The sequence below is a fragment of the Nerophis lumbriciformis genome, linkage group LG07 (genome assembly GCF_033978685.3).
Source record: "Nerophis lumbriciformis linkage group LG07, RoL_Nlum_v2.1, whole genome shotgun sequence".
Lineage (NCBI taxonomy): Eukaryota > Metazoa > Chordata > Actinopteri > Syngnathiformes > Syngnathidae > Nerophis > Nerophis lumbriciformis.
Window position 1 is genome coordinate 20,007,738 of NC_084554.2, and position 19,626 is coordinate 20,027,363.

Below are 19,626 nucleotides of genomic sequence, written 5' to 3' on the forward strand. Positions count from 1 at the left end.
AGCCTGCCTCCGTAGCCCTGACTCCTTCTCCTCTGTTGCAAGTCTTGTAAAATTATTTGTAACTTGTTTATGCGTGCTGCAAGTCTTGAGTTGTATGTTGTAATATGCATATGTGATTTGCTATGGAGTTTTTTTTCCCACTCCAGACTGGAGCCCAGTCTGAGATTGAATTTTTTTTACTCATCCTCCCCCAGCATCTACCTTTTTCCCACCTTCTATGTGGCGCCTTGTGGCGACCCATCAGCATTCTTGTTCTGTAACCCTGTACACTGTTTGTTTGTCTAATCTTGAACGGGTTTGTGCTGAAAACAAAATGTAGTTGTGCTTGTGCAATGACAATAAAGATCCATCTATCCAGCCATCTAAAACGGTGTTTCTACACTGTGACCACAGAAAGGTGTATTGTGAAAAGGAAAAAAACTGAAATTCGAAGCTAACTGTGATGCTTTGGGTAAAAATGCTCACCAACGTTTGTACTGTCTGCGAACAGTACAGGTCTTGTATCATTTAAATGTTGACAAAACCATCATGATCATGTTTTAAAGGGCTTTTATAGAATCTGTTTTGTCCTTCTCCCTGGTCTCATGGTTCAGTCACCTGTCACTAAAGGACAAGAATTCCCTAAATCAAATTGTTAAAGTGTCAGGTAAATTAATTGGTGAGTCTCAGTTGTCTCCAGCCCCCCAACAGGGGTGCCCATTACGTCGATCGCGAGCTATCGGTCGATCGCGGATGGTGTGTCAGTCGATCACCAGCCAGGCATTTAAAAAATATACCTAAAAATTAGCGATCATCAATCTTCACTAACAAGTCACTTGATTGACATTCACGGCACCCGAGGGTCTTGTGAGATGACGCTGGCTGCTGCGAGCTCATTTTTAAGAAAAAATTACCGACAGAAAGGCGAGAAACACTTTTTATTTCAACAGACTCTCGCGCCGTACCTTCCGTCAAAACTCAAAAGACCGACTGCACAGTTCTTATATTCACAATAAAAGCGCTGCTTCATGCTGCCTGCTCTAACAAAATAAGAGTCTCAGAAAGCTGGCGTGCACAAGCGAGCAAGCTACGGAGTTTTCCGCCAATGTTTTTCTTGTAAAGTGTATGGAAGCTAGACAAATAAGATGCCAAAAACCAACCACTTTCATGTGGTATTGGACAGAAAGGAGGACTTTTTTTCTCCTCCATTCCAAAATGTGGACATTATCATCACTACTGTCTGATTCCAATCAATGCAGGTCATCAGAATCAGGTAATACACCAACTTATATTCTTGTCTTCATGAAAGAAAGGAACCTATATGTGTTAAACATGCTTGTATTATCATTAAACACCTTTAACTTGTAAACAAGTTAAACAAGTTTCTCTGAATTTATTAATCAATCAACAAAACAATACACAACAACACCACAACAATGCAATCCAATTCCAAAACCAAACCCGTCCCAGCAACATTAAGAACAACAATAAACAGAGCAATTGAGAGCAATTAAGGACACACAAATCCAAATGTAGTGAAACAAAAATGAACATTATCGACAACAGCATCAATATTAGTAACAATTTCAAAATAGCAGTGATTAAAAAACCATCATTAAAAACATTAATAAAAAATAATAAAAAAATTAGAAATGAACAATAGTGTCACAGTGGCTTACACTTGCATCACATCCCATAAGCCCGACAACACACCGCGTCCAACATTTTTCACAAAAGATATAATAAGTCATATTTTGGTTCATTTATTAGTTGAAACAAATTTAAATAGTGGATCCCATATTCCAATATATGACTCATTATTATCTAAACTAAATGCAGTTTGTTCTACTGATATCATCTCCATAGCTTGTGTGTACCAGTCAGTATGAGTTGGACTATCAACAGCTATCCATTTTGTTTTTGATAAGTTGAGCTGGAGGTAAGACTCATCACACCAGCGTACAAAATCATCAATAATGGGGCCGTGGCTGCTCTATTTAGCACACTAACAATTACTGAATCATCAGCATATGTGATTATTGTTCTGTTGTCATATTTACTCCGACACATGTTTGTGTACAAAATAAATTACAGGGGAGACAACACACAACCTTGTGGTGCCTTTCATGACAGACAAAGTATCATTGACCCTGACTTTCTGGGTTCTGTTGGTTAAAAAGTTAGGAATGCAGCCCATCAAGTTATTAGTCAGGTTAAAGTGCTCAGCCAACTTGCTAATCAGGATATGCAGCTGGATCGTGTTAAAAGCTGAAGAAACGTCTACAAATAAAAGTCTGGCATGAGTTTTTGTCCGAATATTTTAAAAGCATATCTAAAAGAGTTGCAGTGGCATCTGCCACACCTCTGTGGGCTCTATATGCAAACTGCAGAGGATCTAATTATAATTATGTTTGAGTTTGTTTTAAAATCTCAGTCCTGACCATCTTCTCTAATATCTTCATAAAAATGGAGGTCAAAGCCACTGGTCTAAAATAATTTAGAATTTTTGGTCTGTTGGAACGAAAAGAAGGGGGTGTACGCTCGTGTTCTTCATCAAGTGTCTTTACATCATACTTGCCAACCTTGAGACCTCCGATTTCGGGAGGTGGTGGGGGGGCGTGGTTGGGGGCGTGGTTAAGAGGGGAGGAGTATATTTACAGCTAGAATTCACCATGTCAAGTATTTCATATATATATATATATATATATATATATATATGTATATATATATACAGGTAAAAGCCAGTAAATTAGAATATTTTGAAAAACTTGATTTATTTCAGTAATTGCATTCAAAAGGTGTAACTTGTACATTATATTTATTCATTGCACACAGACTGATGCATTCAAATGTTTATTTCATTTAATTTTGATGATTTGAAGTGGCAACAAATGAAAATCCAAAATTCCGTGTGTCACAAAATTAGAATATTACTTAAGGCTAATACAAAAAAGGGATTTTTAGAAATGTTGGCCAACTGAAAAGTATGAAAATGAAAAATATGAGCATGTACAATACTCAATACTTGGTTGGAGCTCCTTTTGCCTCAATTACTGCGTTAATGCGGCGTGGCATGGAGTCGATGAGTTTCTGGCACTGCTCAGGTGTTATGAGAGCCCAGGTTGCTCTGATAGTGGCCTTCAACTCTTCTGCGTTTTTGGGTCTGGCATTCTGCATCTTCCTTTTCACAATACCCCACAGATTTTCTATGGGGCTAAGGTCAGGGGAGTTGGCGGGCCAATTTAGAACAGAAATACCATGGTCTGTAAACCAGGCACGGGTAGATTTTGCGCTGTGTGCAGGCGCCAAGTCCTGTTGGAACTTGAAATCTCCATCTCCATAGAGCAGGTCAGCAGCAGGAAGCATGAAGTGCTCTAAAACTTGCTGGTAGACGGCTGCGTTGACCCTGGATCTCAGGAAACAGAGTGGACCGACACCAGCAGATGACATGGCACCCCAAACCATCACTGATGGTGGAAACTTTACACTAGACTTCAGGCAACGTGGATCCTGTGCCTCTCCTGTCTTCCTCCAGACTCTGGGACCTCGATTTCCAAAGGAAATGCCAAATTTGCATGGTTGGGTGATGGTTGGGGGTGCCATGTCATCTGCTGGTGTCGGTCCACTCTGTTTCCTGAGATCCAGGGTCAACGCAGCCGTCTACCAGCAAGTTTTAGAGCACTTCATGCTTCCTGCTGCTGACCTGCTCTACGGAGATGGAGATTTCAAGTTCCAACAGGACTTGGCGCCTGCACACAGCGCAAAATCTACCCGTGCCTGGTTTACGGACAATGGTATTTCTGTTCTAAATTGGCCCGCCAACTCCCCTGACCTTAGCCCCATAGAAAATCTGTGGGGTATTGTGAAAAGGAAGATGCAGAATGCCAGACCCAAAAACGCAGAAGAGTTGAAGGCCACTATCAGAGCAACCTGGGCTCTCATAACACCTGAGCAGTGCCAGAAACTCATCGACTCCATGCCACGCCGCATTAACGCAGTAATTGAGGCAAAAGGAGCTCCAACCAAGTATTGAGTATTGTACATGCTCATATTTTTCATTTTCATACTTTTCAGTTGGCCAACATTTCTAAAAATCCCTTTTTCGTATTAGCCTTAAGTAATATTCTAATTTTGTGACACACGGAATTTTGGATTTTCATTTGTTGCCACTTCAAATCATCAAAATTATATGAAATAAACATTTGAATGCATCAGTCTGTGTGCAATGAATAAATATAATGTACAAGTTACACCTTTTGAATGCAATTACTGAAATAAATCAAGTTTTTCAAAATATTCTAATTTACTGGCTTTTACCTGTATATATGTGTGTGTGTGTGTGTGTGTATATATGAAATTCTTGACTTTCAGTGAATTCTAGCTATATATATATATATATATATATATATGAGAAATACTTGAATTTCAGTGTTCATTTATTTACACATAACACTCATCTACTCATTGTTGAGTTAAGGGTTGAATTGTCCATCCTTGTTCTATTCTCTGTCACTATTTTTCTAACCATGCTGAACACCCTCTCTGATGATGCATTCTGCTTCGTCTCCTTGTTGTGTGCGCAGTTGTGCACTGCACTCTCTAAAAGCCGTAGATGTTATTGTCACATATGCATGTACAGTAGATGGCAGTATTGTCCTGTTTAAGAGTGTCACAACATTGCTGTTTACGGCAGACGAACTGCTTTACGGTAGACGAAAACGTGACTGCTGTTGTTGTGTGTTTCTACCGCGCTGGGAGGACTTTAATGAAACTGCCTAACAATAAACCCACATAAGAAACCAAGAACTCGCCCTCGATCATTCTACAGTTATAACGTGATTGGGCAGGCACACTGTTTATATTGTGGGAAAGCGGACGTGAAAACAGGCTGTCGACACGTCATTCAGTTTGCATGGAGCTGGAGGGGCGTGGCCTCCAGCTCCGCCTGAATTTCGGGAGATTTTCGGGAGAAAATTTGTCCCGGGAGTTTTTCGGGAGAGGCGCTGAATTTCGGGAGTCTCCCGGAAAATCCGGGAGGGTTGGCAAGTATGCTTTACGTTCATTTCGAAGTTTGTGTTTTTAATGTGTGTGTTCGGCAAGAGCGGTCAGTCTTTTGCATCGGTTTTTGCGGCTGCGAGTGTTTGTACTACAAATAAACGGTAGTAATGATAACCCCTTTAAAACTCTTGACGGTTAGTTACCATATTAAATTAAAATGATAAAAAAAATGTCATTCATAACTGCACTGTGATACGTACGGACTGACTGCGCTAGCTAACCTGTAAACAAAAGACATTGACGGAGTACCTGGAGGGAAGCCACGCAGTCACAGGGAGAACATGCAAACTCCACACAGAAATATCCCGAGCGCAGGTTCAAACTCAGGACCTTCGTATTGTGAGGCAGATGCACTAACCCCTCTTCCACTGTGCTGCCCATCAATTTATAATAAAAGATAAACATATTTAAACACACAAATAAAAATAATATGGCTCTTATGAAGCCAGAACAATATTTGATGTTTCCTCTGCCAATAAAGTATATTGTGTCTACTTATTATCATTATTAAAAAATATACCTTGGTTAATAAAATTGAAGTGTGTGTATATTACTTTTTCAGCACGTTCAACAGTACCACAATATTAATGATAACGGTGATCATTTTGGTCAACGTTACTTTATTTAGTCATTTTGTTTATTGTTTTGGTTGTGGATATTTGAGGGTTCCCTATTCCCACCAAAACAGAGACAGAACCTATTTTATTGATTTTGGCTGTGATTTTATTTACAAAACCCAAAACCAGTGAAGTTGGCACGTGTAATTTGTAAATAAGAACAGCATACAATGATGTGCAAATCCTTTTCAAACTATATTCAATTGAATACACTGCAAAGACAAGATATTTAATGTTCGAACTGAGAAACGTAATTCTTTTGCAAATAATCATTAACCTAGAATTTAATGGCAGCGTTGCAAAAAAGTTGGCACAGTAGCATTTTTACCACTGTGTTACATGGCCTTTCCTTTTAACAACGTTAAAGTACAGTATATTGACAGTACAGTAAACGTTTGGGAACTGAGGAGACCAATGTTTTCATGTGGAATTATTTCCCATTGTTGCTTGATGTACAGCTTACGTTCTTCAACAGTTCTGGGTCTCCGTTGTGGTATTTTAGGCTTCGTATTGCGCCACACATTTTCAATGAGAGACAGGTTTGGACTACAGGCAGGCCAGTCTAGTACCCGGACTCTTTTACTATGAAGCCACGCTGTTGTAACACATGGCTTGGCATTGTCTTGCTGAAATAAATAGGGGCGTCCATAATAACGCTGCTTGGATGGCAACATGTGTTGCTCCAAAACTTGTATGTACCTTTCAGCATTAATAATGCCTTCACAGATGTGTAAGTTACCCATGCCTTGGGCACTAAAACACCCCCATACCATCACAGATGCTGGCTTTTTAACTTTGCGCCTATAACAATCCGGATGGTTTTTTGCGTCTTTGTTCTGGAGGACACGACGTCCACAGTTTCCAAAAACAATTTGAAATGTGGACTCGTCAGACCACAGAACACTTTTCCACTTTGCATCAGTCCATCTTAGATGAGCTTGGGCCCAGCGAAGCCGACTGCGTTTCTGGGTGTTGTTGATAAATGGCAGTTTTAACTTGCACTTACAGATGTAGCGGCGAACTGTCATTACTGACAGTGGTTTTCTGAAGTGTTCCTGAGTGCATGTGGTGATATCCTTTACACACTGATGTCGCTTTTTGATGCAGTACCGCCTGAGGGATCAAAGGTCCGTAATATCATCGCTTATGTGCAGTGATTTCTCCAGATTCTCTGAACCTTTTGATGATATTACAGACCTTAAATGGTGAAATCCCTAAATTCCTTGCAATAGCTCGTTGAGAAATGTTGTTCTTAAACTGTTCGACAATTTGCTCACACATTTGTTCACAAAGTGGCGACCCTCGCCTCATCCTTGTTTGTGAATGACTGAGCATTTCATGGAAGCTGCTTTTATACCCAATCATGGCACCCACCTGTTCCCAATTAGCCTGTTCACCTGTGGGGTGTTCCAAATAAGTGTTTGATGAGCTTTTTTGATCATCAAATTCCAAATGAGCTAATATTTGCAAAAAACAACAGCGTTTTCCATTTCAAACGTTAAGTATCTTGTCTTTGCAGTCTATTCAATTGAATATGGGTTGTATATATTATTTGTTTGTTTTATTTAACCTGGTATTGAAAAGTTTACATTTCAATTAAAATGGTAAAATATACGATAAATACAAGTTCATTGCATTTGAAATGATTTACTTCAATTATTATGTTTTGTCATTACATCAGTGGTTAATTTGGTCTCAAAAAATAATGGCAATATTATGGTTTATCGGCAATAACTTGTAAGTCAATATATTGTCGAGCAAAATTTGTTACCAATGGATGATGGATCACACATACTTGCAGTTATTAGTTAGATATCAAAATATTAAATTCCCAATGACAGCCTTGAAAATGGTTTATCTTATCTAGCTGGAAAGTAACAGCAGACATTCTGAATAAATTAAGTCACTGTTGAAACATTTGGGATAAAATGACAACGCTACCTTGTCTGTTGATGAATACTGGAGTAGTAATGTTACAATCATATACAGTATACTGTACTGTAGCATATTTTACTATAGTAGTTTTACTATAGTTTAGTATACATAATATAGTAGTGTTGGCTGTTACAATCATATGCACTCTAGTGATGTAGTATCGTAGTTTAGTATCTACTTCAAGTCAAGGCATAATAAAGTATTTTCCAACTATGCAGGAATGTAAACCATTGCACACTGACTTAATTCTCATCCCCGCCCAGCACGTGCACAACGCTTCTATTTCTAGCATGGGTGTGCAGAACATTCTATTGTGAAGCATTTATTATCTTTCATCATCTTAACTGTTTCTTTCCTCTCTTTTTTTTCTCCGGGGTTCATTAAGGAAGCAAAACTTCTACACTTTCAGTTAAGTAGCTGGGTGATACTGCACATGTCAGTGTCGATACCAGGTTAATACATGTTGCCAATACTGATACTACAGGTAATGCTTTTTACTGGAAATTCTCCAAGAGCATTAAATAATTTTGTGATTCATAATCAGAATAAAGCACAGGACATTTTTTAAGGTAAACAAACTGATTTGTGTCGAAATGTTATTTTTATTTTTATTTTTTTTGCTGTAGGCCAACTAAACTTAAGCTGCGAGTTGCAAATGTCCCCTGGACAACACTTTGGACAACCATGAATTAGACAGTAGTTATGTTGTTGCTTAATGATAATGATAAAGTTGATACAAGTTGTTAATGAAGATAGTTAGTTCACTTTCTAGTTGAGTAAAATGTCATTGAAAACATAATTTCTTAAAGAAAAGGTAGAACAGCCAGTTAATGCATGTTTAAATCAGCATTTTAACAAACTTCACAGTCATAGTCAAGTGTGAAAACAGATTTACCATTTAAATTACGAACATCCTGACTTTCTGCGAGCCTTCCCACATGACGGTTAATTTCCCTGAAAATTCTATTTTGTACACGCATACTGACATCTGGTTCGACACTATAAATAGATGCTGTTTGTTTCACGCGCTCTCCTTGTTTACCTAACACTTCTTACTGTATGTGTAAGATCTACTCAGGCAAAGGTTGTTGTGCTTCTGTCGGCTCAAATTAACCATGTGAAGTGTTGATATGTGACACAGTTAGTGTTCATCAGAAGTACAGTAATGCACCACAACAACACAATAACAATTTGATCAACTTGTCATTAATTCACTCACTGTATTCATCATTATAGCATTATATTTTGACAAAATAAGTCAGTTTTTTCTTGCTTGTCTCTGCAAGTTTTGATTCAAGCCTCTCCTTGTCAGATACAGTATTTCCTGTTTATGAATTATTGATGTGTGGGCAACAGCTCCATTATGACTCATGGCACCACTTTAAGACTTTCACTACCAAAGCACTGCTAATTTCAACACAATGTTGCGTCATTATTACCTTCAATAGCAATTAGTGACAACAGACCTCAAAGTATTAAACCTTATCGAATAACATGTGCTCCATTGCTTGTGTCGGCATTAAAAATTAAAAATGTTCCGTTTATGTTGACATGTATTGTTGACTTCATCATTATCACTATAAGCAGCAACATATCTACTAATTACACAACATTAAAACGTGCACACAGTCACTTCCTGTTCAGCCTAAAAATAAAAGCATTCAATATTCAAGATGCTTTATTATTGTCCATTCTTTAACATGTACAAGACATATAAGAACTGAAATTTCATTTTCGGCCCAGTCCCACTAAGAGCAGACATACGTTACAGGGGGACAAGACGGGACCGCCAACGGATCAGCCACTTACAGCGCTCCTTAAAAAAGGTGGGAAAAAGGTGGCATTGGGAAAGGGGCGAAGAGTAAAAAAAATATCAGTCTAAGGCTTGACCCTCGGGAGGGGTCCAGACTGAGTCCAAGGAAAAAACCACACATAGCATAGCACACATAAACATGATACATATAATCACAACAACTCGCAACAGAGGGGGGGGGGGGGTTTGGGGCCCTGGAGGCCGGCCTGCTGCTATTAAAGCGCTACTAGCCCTCCATAACCCCGAAGAGGAATTAAGCAGTAATAACATACAACAAAATCCCAGCAGTAGTCTGTTATAGACAAGAATATAGAATACCACATGAAAACACAAGAATATAAATAAAAATATGCACAAATAGAGGAAAACTTTGTCAAAAAACTGCCGCAGTGTTTTCCGTGCATTTATATACTTGTGGTGAGTGGCCACAAGTAAATTTAGGGCCACCACAAATAAATAAAAACATATTTTCTTTTTAAAGATTTAATGATATGGAAAGTTAACATTTCACATTGCAAGTGATGTGTGTGCTTCTAATCATGTTCAACAAAACATTGACCATGTTATTTGTATTTTTTTTATTTATTTATTAAAAATTACAATACTATATGATCTAGGACAGAGCTGGGCAAATATTTTGACTCGGGGGCCACATTGAGAGAAAAAAATGTGTCTAGGGGTTCAAGGTGTATGTGTGTATAAATTATATGTACACATTTAGCTGTAAAAATTTGCTTTACAGTATGTGTGTTTGGGTCCCTTTTTTTCAGGAACACTAATACCAAAAGTCACAATGTCCGATAGAGTTCTAAAAAAGTTATGACAGACCACCTCAAAAAAACGGACTGAATGGGGAACCCAAAATGTACATTAAAATAAAGAAAGTGGGATTTACAATATTAACTATGAACAATAAAACACTGAATTTTAACAACATATGAACGTCGCTCCTCTTTTACTTCTCAGACCAGCTCCTCAGTAGTTGTTGTATGTTTTACAATTAAGCAAAACACAACGAAAATGTAAAAAACAGCAAAATATGAAGGCCAAGTGTATCGAACACCTAAAATATGATATATTATCACATAAAAATCTGCGTCCGCATGCGTTTCGGCTGGCTGCTCTGAAAACAAACCCTGTCCACTGTGGTTTGTTCCTGGTCTGAGCTGCTGTGACGTAAATTACCGTAATAACTCGTATAACACCCAAAAGCGCAGATTTCAACCATTGAAATACTTTGTATAGTTCAAGACTTACAGTCATTTAAAAACAGCACTGCACATCATAACGGTTGGCGACAGTTTTGATGTTAAAGGTCTAAAAAAATTATGTAGAACGTCCGGCGGGCCGGATTGAAAATTATAACGGGCCACATGTGGCCCGCTGGCCGTATTTTGCCCTGTTCTGAACTAGGACTATGTGACCTAATGGATAAGGTGTCTGACTTCAGATCAGGACATTAAGAGATTGGGTCCCTTCGGGGTACTCAGATTTGATAAGTATTTTATGTTTGTTGGTCAGAAAGGACCAAAGTAGGTCACAAAGTGAGGAAAATGACCTGTATACTTTTTATGGATTACTTATGGGTGGAAAAGACAATTGATTAGGGACAATCTGGTTGCAGGTCTATATGGGAAACAGTCCTCGTGTGACTGCACCTTTAAATTAGTCATGAAAATCACATTTTGGACAGGAAAAGGGTGGTATTTGTCAGAGGGCCTAATGGATAAGGTGTCTGACTTTTTGATCCGGAATGATTAGGACATGTCCCATTATGTTTGGCACTCTAAGCGACCATCAGTAACTGACCAGTGTGACTGCACCTTAAAGGAAAACTGCTCTTTTTGCCCAATATTCATAATGCTTATGTGAGACAAGAACACATATCTTTCTTTCTGTACATTCTAAATGGTAAAAAAAAACTCCTAGCAAGAGGGGGCTAACAATGCAGGTATTGCAGATTCAAATTGAAAAATAAAGAAATAATAATAAATTATAAATTATAAAAATATGCACAAATAGAGGAAATCTATGTCAACACACTGCTGCAGTGTTTTTTTCACATGCATTCATAAGGGCCGCAACAAATTAATATATATCTTTTTTTTTTTAAGACTTTACGATGTAGAAAGGTAACAATTCACCTACCAGGTGATTTATGTGCTGCCAATCATGTTCAACAATCCATTGACTTTTACCTGTATTAAAATTTTATTTTAAGGTAGTTTAAGGCTTTGTAGTTAGTAGGGGTGTAATGGTACACAAAAATTTCGGTTCGGTACGTACCTCGGTTTAGAGGTCACGGTTCGGTTCATTTTCGGTACAGTAAGAAAAAAACAAAATATACATTTTTTTGGTTATTTATTTACCAAATTTGTAAACAATGGCTTTACCCTTTTAACATTGGGAACACTATAATAATTCTGCCCACGTTAATCAACATTAAACTGCTTCAAGTTGTTGCTCAAATTAAATAAAATGACACAACTTTTCTTCTACATATAAAAAGTGCAACATTAAACAGTTTCAAGTCAACTCATCATGCTTAATTTATTACAGCATTTGGGAAGCCTGTAGTTGATGTTTATTATGTAAATGTTATATTTTTATCAACATGTGATAGCAGGGACCCTGCAATTCAAAACTAGGCTGCTGCATTACTAATGATTAATGTAACTATAGCTGAAAAAAATAGTACAATAGCAATAGGAGAGACTATTCATCCCTGAACACCATAGAGTTCATGTAGGCTTAATGATGCAGTTACATTATTATATCAACTATCAGAGACAGAAACTCTTCATTTAACATAATGTCCTTTTTTGCTGCTTCAACACAGCTCAATCAACACAGAAAAAGGTAAAGTGAAATAACAGACAGACAGGGCTTTGCTGTCCGTAACACACACACACACGCACACACACACACACACACACACACACACACACACACCCTGCAAAATGAGCTAACGTTACGCTAAAAGCGAATTAGCCTTCACCTCAAGCCAGGACTGCGAGCGAGCTGAGCTGCCTTTTATATTTCTAGAACGTCAACGGGCTCATAGTGATGTTACTAGTAGTTGACTGGGAGGTGTTTATTATCATTTGGGGAGAGTCCGCTGCCTGATGCTTACCTGCTAAACGCTAAGCACTGACTACATGCGCTCTGAATACGCACTGCTGATTGGCTCTTACCGCTCTGAATACGCACTGCTGATTGGCTGTTACCGCTCTGTTTGTAACCAATCAGATGGTTGTGTGGGTGGGACAATGCTGGGTGCTGTGTAGAGTACTGACAAAGACAGAGGCAGAAGGAAGCGGAGGCGGCTACTTAATATGTTCGTGTGGAAACTCGAAACGGTTCAATACAAATACACGTACCGTTACACACCTAGTAGTTAGTCAGCACAGAGTGCAGAGCAGCAGACTGGACTAGTAAGTAAAAATCCATTTGCTGTTTTTTTGTCAATTTTGTTCCATTCAAATCTTATTTGTTATACGTTAGTACAAGTTTAAAACGATTGTGATGCTGATTTTTGTTAGCATCTCAAAATGTATTTATTTATTTATTTATTAGCTAGCAGCATAAGAGCTAAAAGTTATTGAGGGGGTTCAGTTGATACTAAACTGTTTTGTTGATTTAACATGATTCCCACATGAATGTGTACTTCATGTGTATATTAGTGTACTTTCCTTTTTGTATTTATTTTTACAGTAATTTAATTGGACACTATCAATAAAAAATCTAAAAGTTCAAAATGTCTTCATCTCTATTTCAAAGGAGTGTTTAAATGTCTGCCAAACTAAATTCCAACATTCATGGAGATCAAAATAATATATGTAAATAAACCAGGCGCGTAAAAAGTGCAGCCTGTGTTACATTGTAGTCATAAAATCAACAGCAACAATTGAAAAATACAGCAAAACCACATAATGTAACAATATATGTTTATATTAATACACAATAACACAAATTTGTTGTAAAAAATGTTTTCAACAATACTGTACATAATACCCCAAGAGGGCAACAGGTACGTGCGGTCAGGGGAGGCAGTAACATAAAACAATAATGAATATGTGATCATGAAACATTATAAATGTATTTTCTGTATGATTGCAACTGTTTTTTTTTACATTTTCTTAGATACAAATCAGTAAATTTGCACATTTGTATTTGTATATTTTAGATTTAAGCTACAAGCTTTTCCATCTGATGAAGCAAACATACTGATTTTAGTGCACTACATCATGTTCTGAGTGCACTGCATGAATACAGATTGGAAACCAGTCTTAGGCAAATTATTTTAAAGGAAATATGGTATTATGGTTTATTTGTTGTAAAATATATCTATAACATTTTGTAGCCTTTTGAAAAATTCATAGCCAATTGTGAAAATGATCGTATAATGTCACACCGACCTCGCCATCGCCACGAGTTGTTTGCTGTTCTTTGGGAAAGTGCTGTATTTTGAAAAATCCTGTATCCCAAATAATATTTGGACAAAGTAAACATGCAAGCAATGGTTAGTGTCCGTTTTGATTTTGATTATGTTGACAACCGCTTAAGTCGACACAAACTGTAGTTTAGATTTTTTTGTGTTTAACAATAATCTTCTCCATCAATGTTTTTCATCAGACATGTGAAGTGAAGTGAAGTGAATTATATTTATATAGCGCTTTTCTCTAGTGACTCAAAGCGCTTTACATAGTGAAACCCAATATCTAAGTTGCATTTAAACCAGTGTGGGTGGCACTGGGAGCAGGTGGGTAAAGTGTCTTGCCCAAGGACACAACGGCAGTGACTAGGATGGCAGAAGCCGGGATCGAACCTGCAACCCTCAAGTTGCCGGCACGGCCGCTCTACCAACCGAGCAAACACACCAAAATTCATCTTTTCAATATAACCATCACAACCTTAACAAATAATTTATTTACTGTACAATTTTTAAAGATAGTTTTAAAGTAAAATAATTCTTGAACTGCAACTGCTTATACATCTACGGTTGATGACAGTACTCCAATGACTACCGTATTATTCGGACTATAAGTCGCTGTTTTTTTCATAGTTTGGCCGGGGGTGCGACTTATACTCAGGAGCGACTTATGTGTGAAATTATTAACACATTACCGTAAAATATCAAATAATATTATTTAGCTCATTCACGTAAGAGACTAGACGTATAAGATTTCATCGGATTTAGCAATTAGGAGTGACCGATTGTTTGGTAAACGTATAGCATGTTCTATATGTTATAGTTATTTGAATGACTCTTACCATAATATGTTACATTAACATACCAGGCACGTTCTCAGTTGGTTATTTATGCGTCATATAACGTACACTTATTCAGCCTGTTGTTCACTATTCTTTATTTATTTTAAATTGCCTTTCAAATGTCTATTCTTGGTGTTGGGTTTTATCAAATACATTTCCCCAAAACATGCGACTTATACTCCAGTGCGACTTATATATGTTTTTCCCTTCTTTATTATGCATTTTCGGCCGGTGCGACTTATACTCCGGAGCGACTTATACTCCGAAAAATACGGTATGTGACAAAGCAGAGTGGGGGTTTGTCGACAAAGAAGAGTGAGTCTGTGTGACAAAGACAAATGTAGAAACCAACTTTAGTCCTTTGGAAACTTGATGTTGGTATTTATTGAATAAATACACACATAAATGCAGCAGATTTAACTTTAGTTCCTTCTTGATGATAACAGAATCAGAAATCAGAAATACTTCATTAATCACCTAGATGAAATTGTGATTTTTCAGCACAATCCCGTTCAAGAGCAGACATATACAGGAAGACAGAACAGGAACGCTGACGGGTCTGCCAACTTCCGGCGCCCCTTAAAAGGTGGGGAGAAGGTGAACACTGGGTGGGGGGTACTAGGCTCTTGGGGAGGGGCTCCAGACTGATGCCAAGAAAAAAACTCGATAGCCATAAGCACGCATAAACATGTTACAAAGAAACCACAAAACTTGCAACATCAAAAAAGCACGCCTCATCCTTCCATCGCCCCAGTGGGGTTTAAGGCCTGGGATGGGGGGGTGTATATATGCCCATTGTCCAGGGTGTAAGTGTGTCTATAGGCCTGGAGTCTTCTGCTGCAGACATAACGAGCCATTACAACTTTACAACTACTGCATAAAAAAATTAATATTTGTTCATATGTTAGTTATGTGTGCTGGGCAACAGAAGGTGACAAAGAAAATTGTTGTGCATGTTGTGTGTGTAGTGCTGTGTGTCAGTGTAAGTGTTATGTATTGCTTGTAGGTTAGAGTTTTGTGGGCTGCATCATGTTATTCAGATCTGGGTCAAAAGGATTAGTTTCCTAGCTTGGCCAATTGCTCCTACTGGCAGATTAGAATGTGAAGTTTCACTTTCACTTTCACCCCTCACCCAGCATTGACTGTAAGAAAGACAACATTATAGTAATATAGTATATTATACTTTATAAAAACAATACTAGATATGAGGCAGATTACCCACAATACTAATATCCCAGCAACAGCCCAGAAGTCAGTGCACAACTACACAACACAGTACACACACTGCATAACACACGCCACATGGCAAACACTAGTTTTAGTTTCAGTTTATTTTATTCTAGACAAGAATACCCGGTTGCATTTGAGCACAGACTCAAGTTAACAGTTAGAAAAAGGAGTAGGAAGAAGCAGAGCTTACAGTAAACACACATAACACAGACTTAGACTTAAACTTAGACTTCCTTTTATTGTCATTCAAATTTGAACTTTACAGTACAGATAAGAACAACATTTAATTGCATTAGCTCATGGTAGTGCAGGATAAAAGAGCAATAAGGTGCAGATATAAATAAATAGATTACTGTACAGATAAGTATATTGCACTTTTGCATATGCATCCACGTTTATGGATGTATGTTATATTGTCTTTATATTCCAGCGAGTTACGGTAATCCATTTTTGGGCGGAATTGAGGGGATTATTTTAATGCGTTCAAGAGTCTGATGGCCTAAGGGAAGAAGCTGTTACAGAACGTGGAGGTTCTGCTACGGAGGCTGCGGAACCTCTTTCTAGAGTCCAGCAGTGAAAACAGTCCTTGGTGGGGGTGGGAGGAGTCTCTGCAGATTTTCTGAGCCCTGGTCAGGCAGCGGCTTTTTGCGATCTCCTGGATAGGAGGAAGAGGAGTCATGATGATCTTTTCCGCCGTCCTCACCACTCTCTGCAGAGACTTCCAGTCTGAGGCACTGCAGGCTCCAGTCTGTTGGTCACACTACTACATACTACAGTACACAAACTACATTCCACACTTTTTATATGACATTTTAATGTCTTTTGATCCTTCGTGTTCTTTAATCTTTCTTGTTTTCATGTGTTTTTACCTTTTTGTGTACTTTTTGAGTCTGCACTGCAACCATATAATTTCCCCATTGTGGGATAAAGTCTGTCCTATCTTATCCTATCCTATCCTATTACAGTACAGATACTACAGAAGACACATTACACACGGCACATGACACATTACATACACACACTACAGTACATTTGGTTGTTTTCATGTGTTTCTACAAGAGGTGTTTTTTCAGTGGTTTATTCCACAGGTTTTTAAACAAGACGTGGTAAAAAACTTCACACAAACTGCAGCTTGAATAAAATAAAGAATAAAAACGTGTTTTTGAGCCTGCAAAGCAAAGTGCAATAAATAAAACATGTTTTTCTTTTGATTACAAAGTGCACAGAATATTTTTTATTTTGAGTTGAGATTAATTCTCAAAAGTCTGCTCCTCTGTCTGAGATTTTAAAAACGTTCCTGCTTATGACCATCACAAAGTTTTATGAGTTTGAAAAAAGTGTTGTTGCTAACACAGACGTTAGAAAACATGCACCTTATTATTATACCCACAAAGTACTAAAAGTGTGATGAGCTACTGGGACATGTTGGCGACCTCGGACATATAAACCAGAGGAAGAGTCCCGTTAGGGTATAAAAAAGACAATCATTAGCCATATGTATTGTTTAATTGTGTAGTTAATAATCACATTAGTTAATAACCAGATGATAACCAACCATTTCCTGGTCTGTCTCTTGCCAATTAAATGTTCAGTTAACTGTCTAGTCGAAAATGAAGGCACTAAATTTACAAAACTCACAAATGAAAGCAGAAAAAAACTCAAATTCAAAAAAGAGAAGTATCCATCCAACCAAAAGCCAACGTGTGTTTTTGTTGCAGGTATTGGAAAGAATGTCATCTGTGATCGCACAGCAACTCCCCTTGATGCTTTTCGTATGATGTCTGCTGCTCAGTACTACCCTAAACTGCTAAGCATTATGGGTAATGTCTTACGCTTCCTGCCAGCCTTCGTTCGCATGAAGGAGCTGTTCGAGGAAGGATACATAGGAGAGCTTCTTGTTTGTGAGGCACAGGTATGTCAAATATTCATTTATTTATTCATATGCACTCAAGAAAAATATAAACACCTCTTTTGTTTTTAGTCCCATTTTTCATGAGCTGGACTAAAACAATGTCACACTTTCTTTAAAATATTGTTGACAAAGGTGTGTAAGTGTGTTAGTAATCAATTGTCTTTTGCTGAAATTATCATCACCTCACAGGTGTATTGTATCAATATGCTAATTAGACAACAGGATTATTACACAGTTGTGTATTAGATAAGTCATACAAATTATTTATAAAATGTGCAGTTTTACTGCATTAGATTGTGAGTGGTTATTGTCTTGTTGGACATCATGTACAGTATATTATATTGTGCATTCATATACCGATATGTACAGTATGGTTACTATATATTATGCATACATATACTTATATATACATTAAGATTATATTATGTTGTATATGTACATATATACAGTGCATCCGGAAAGTATTCACAGCGCTTCACCTTTTCCACATTTCATGTTTATTCCGAAATTCAATAAATCAATTTTTGTCCTCAAATTCTACAGACAATTCCCCATAAAGACAATGTTAAAAGTGTTTTTCAAAAAGGTTTTTGGCAAATTTATAAATTAAAAAAAAATCACATGTACAAACCCCGTTTCCATATGAGTTGGGAAATTGTGTTTGATGTAAATATAATTTCTGAAGTGTTCCTGAGCCCATGTGGTGATATCCTTTACACACTGATGTCGCTTGTTAATGCAGTACAGCCTGAGGGATCGAAGGTCACAGGCTTAGCTGCTTACGTGCAGTGATTTCTCCAGATTCTCTGAACCCTTTGATGATATAACGGACCGTAGATGGTGAAATCCCTAAATTCCTTGCAATAGCTGGTTGAGAAAGGTTTTTCTTAAACTGTTCAACAATTTGCTCACGCATTTGTTGACAAAGTGGTGACCCTCGCCCCATCCTTGTTTGTGAATGACTGAGCATTTCATGGAATCTACTTTTATACCCAATCATGGCACCCACCTGTTCCCAATTTGCCTGTTCACCTGTGGGATGTTCCAAATAAGTGTTTGATGAGCATTCCTCAACTTTATCAGTATTTATTGCCACCTTTCCCAACTTCTTTGTCACGTGTTGCTGGCATCAAATTCTAAAGTTAATGATTATTTGCAAAAAAAAAAAAAATGTTTATCAGTTTGAACATCAAAGATGTTGTCTTTGTAGCATATTCAACTGAATATTGGTTGAAAATTATTTGCAAATCATTGTATTCCGTTTATATTTACATCTAACACAATTTCCCAAATCATATGGAAACGGGGTTTGTACATAAGTATTTTCAGCATTTTTCTCAATACTAATGCATCTTTGGCAGCAATTACAGGCTCAAGTCTTTTTGAATATGATGCCACAAGCTTGGCAAACCTATCTTTGGCCATTTTCACCCATTCCTCTTTCCCATTTGCAGCATCTCTCAAACTCCATCAGATTGGATGAGGAACGTTGGTTTTCATCCAGGATGTCTTTTAGTCTAGTCAGGGAGGTAACCGAGAACCCGATGGTCACTCTGTCAGAGTGACAGCTCTCGACAATTTTTTTTTGATAAAGTATACTCTACTGCATAGTTCGATTTTTTGCTCGTATCTGATCTAGTCCCCTTGTGTACTGAGAGAGTTTGCGCTGCTTGCTGTACAACAGCCATGTTGGCTTGTTTGACCGCCACTGTTTTTCACTTCCAGGATGAAGTCACATGTCAGAATACAAACAATACCAACCCTACAGTGAAGCATGGTGGTGACAGCATCATGCCATGGGGATGTTT

At 37.8% G+C, this 19,626-nt stretch overlaps 1 protein-coding gene across 1 annotated transcript in view; it reads left to right on the forward strand.

Annotated features, from left to right (window-relative positions):
* The window catches only part of gfod1 (glucose-fructose oxidoreductase domain containing 1), a 54,713-nt gene that overhangs the window by 32,616 nt on the left and 2,471 nt on the right, over nucleotides 1-19,626 (forward strand). Inside the window, exon 2 of the mRNA XM_061964768.2 lies at nucleotides 17,625-17,818. Coding sequence (XP_061820752.1) covers nucleotides 17,625-17,818 — 194 coding nt within the window. The remainder of the gene's footprint in view (nucleotides 1-17,624; nucleotides 17,819-19,626) is intronic.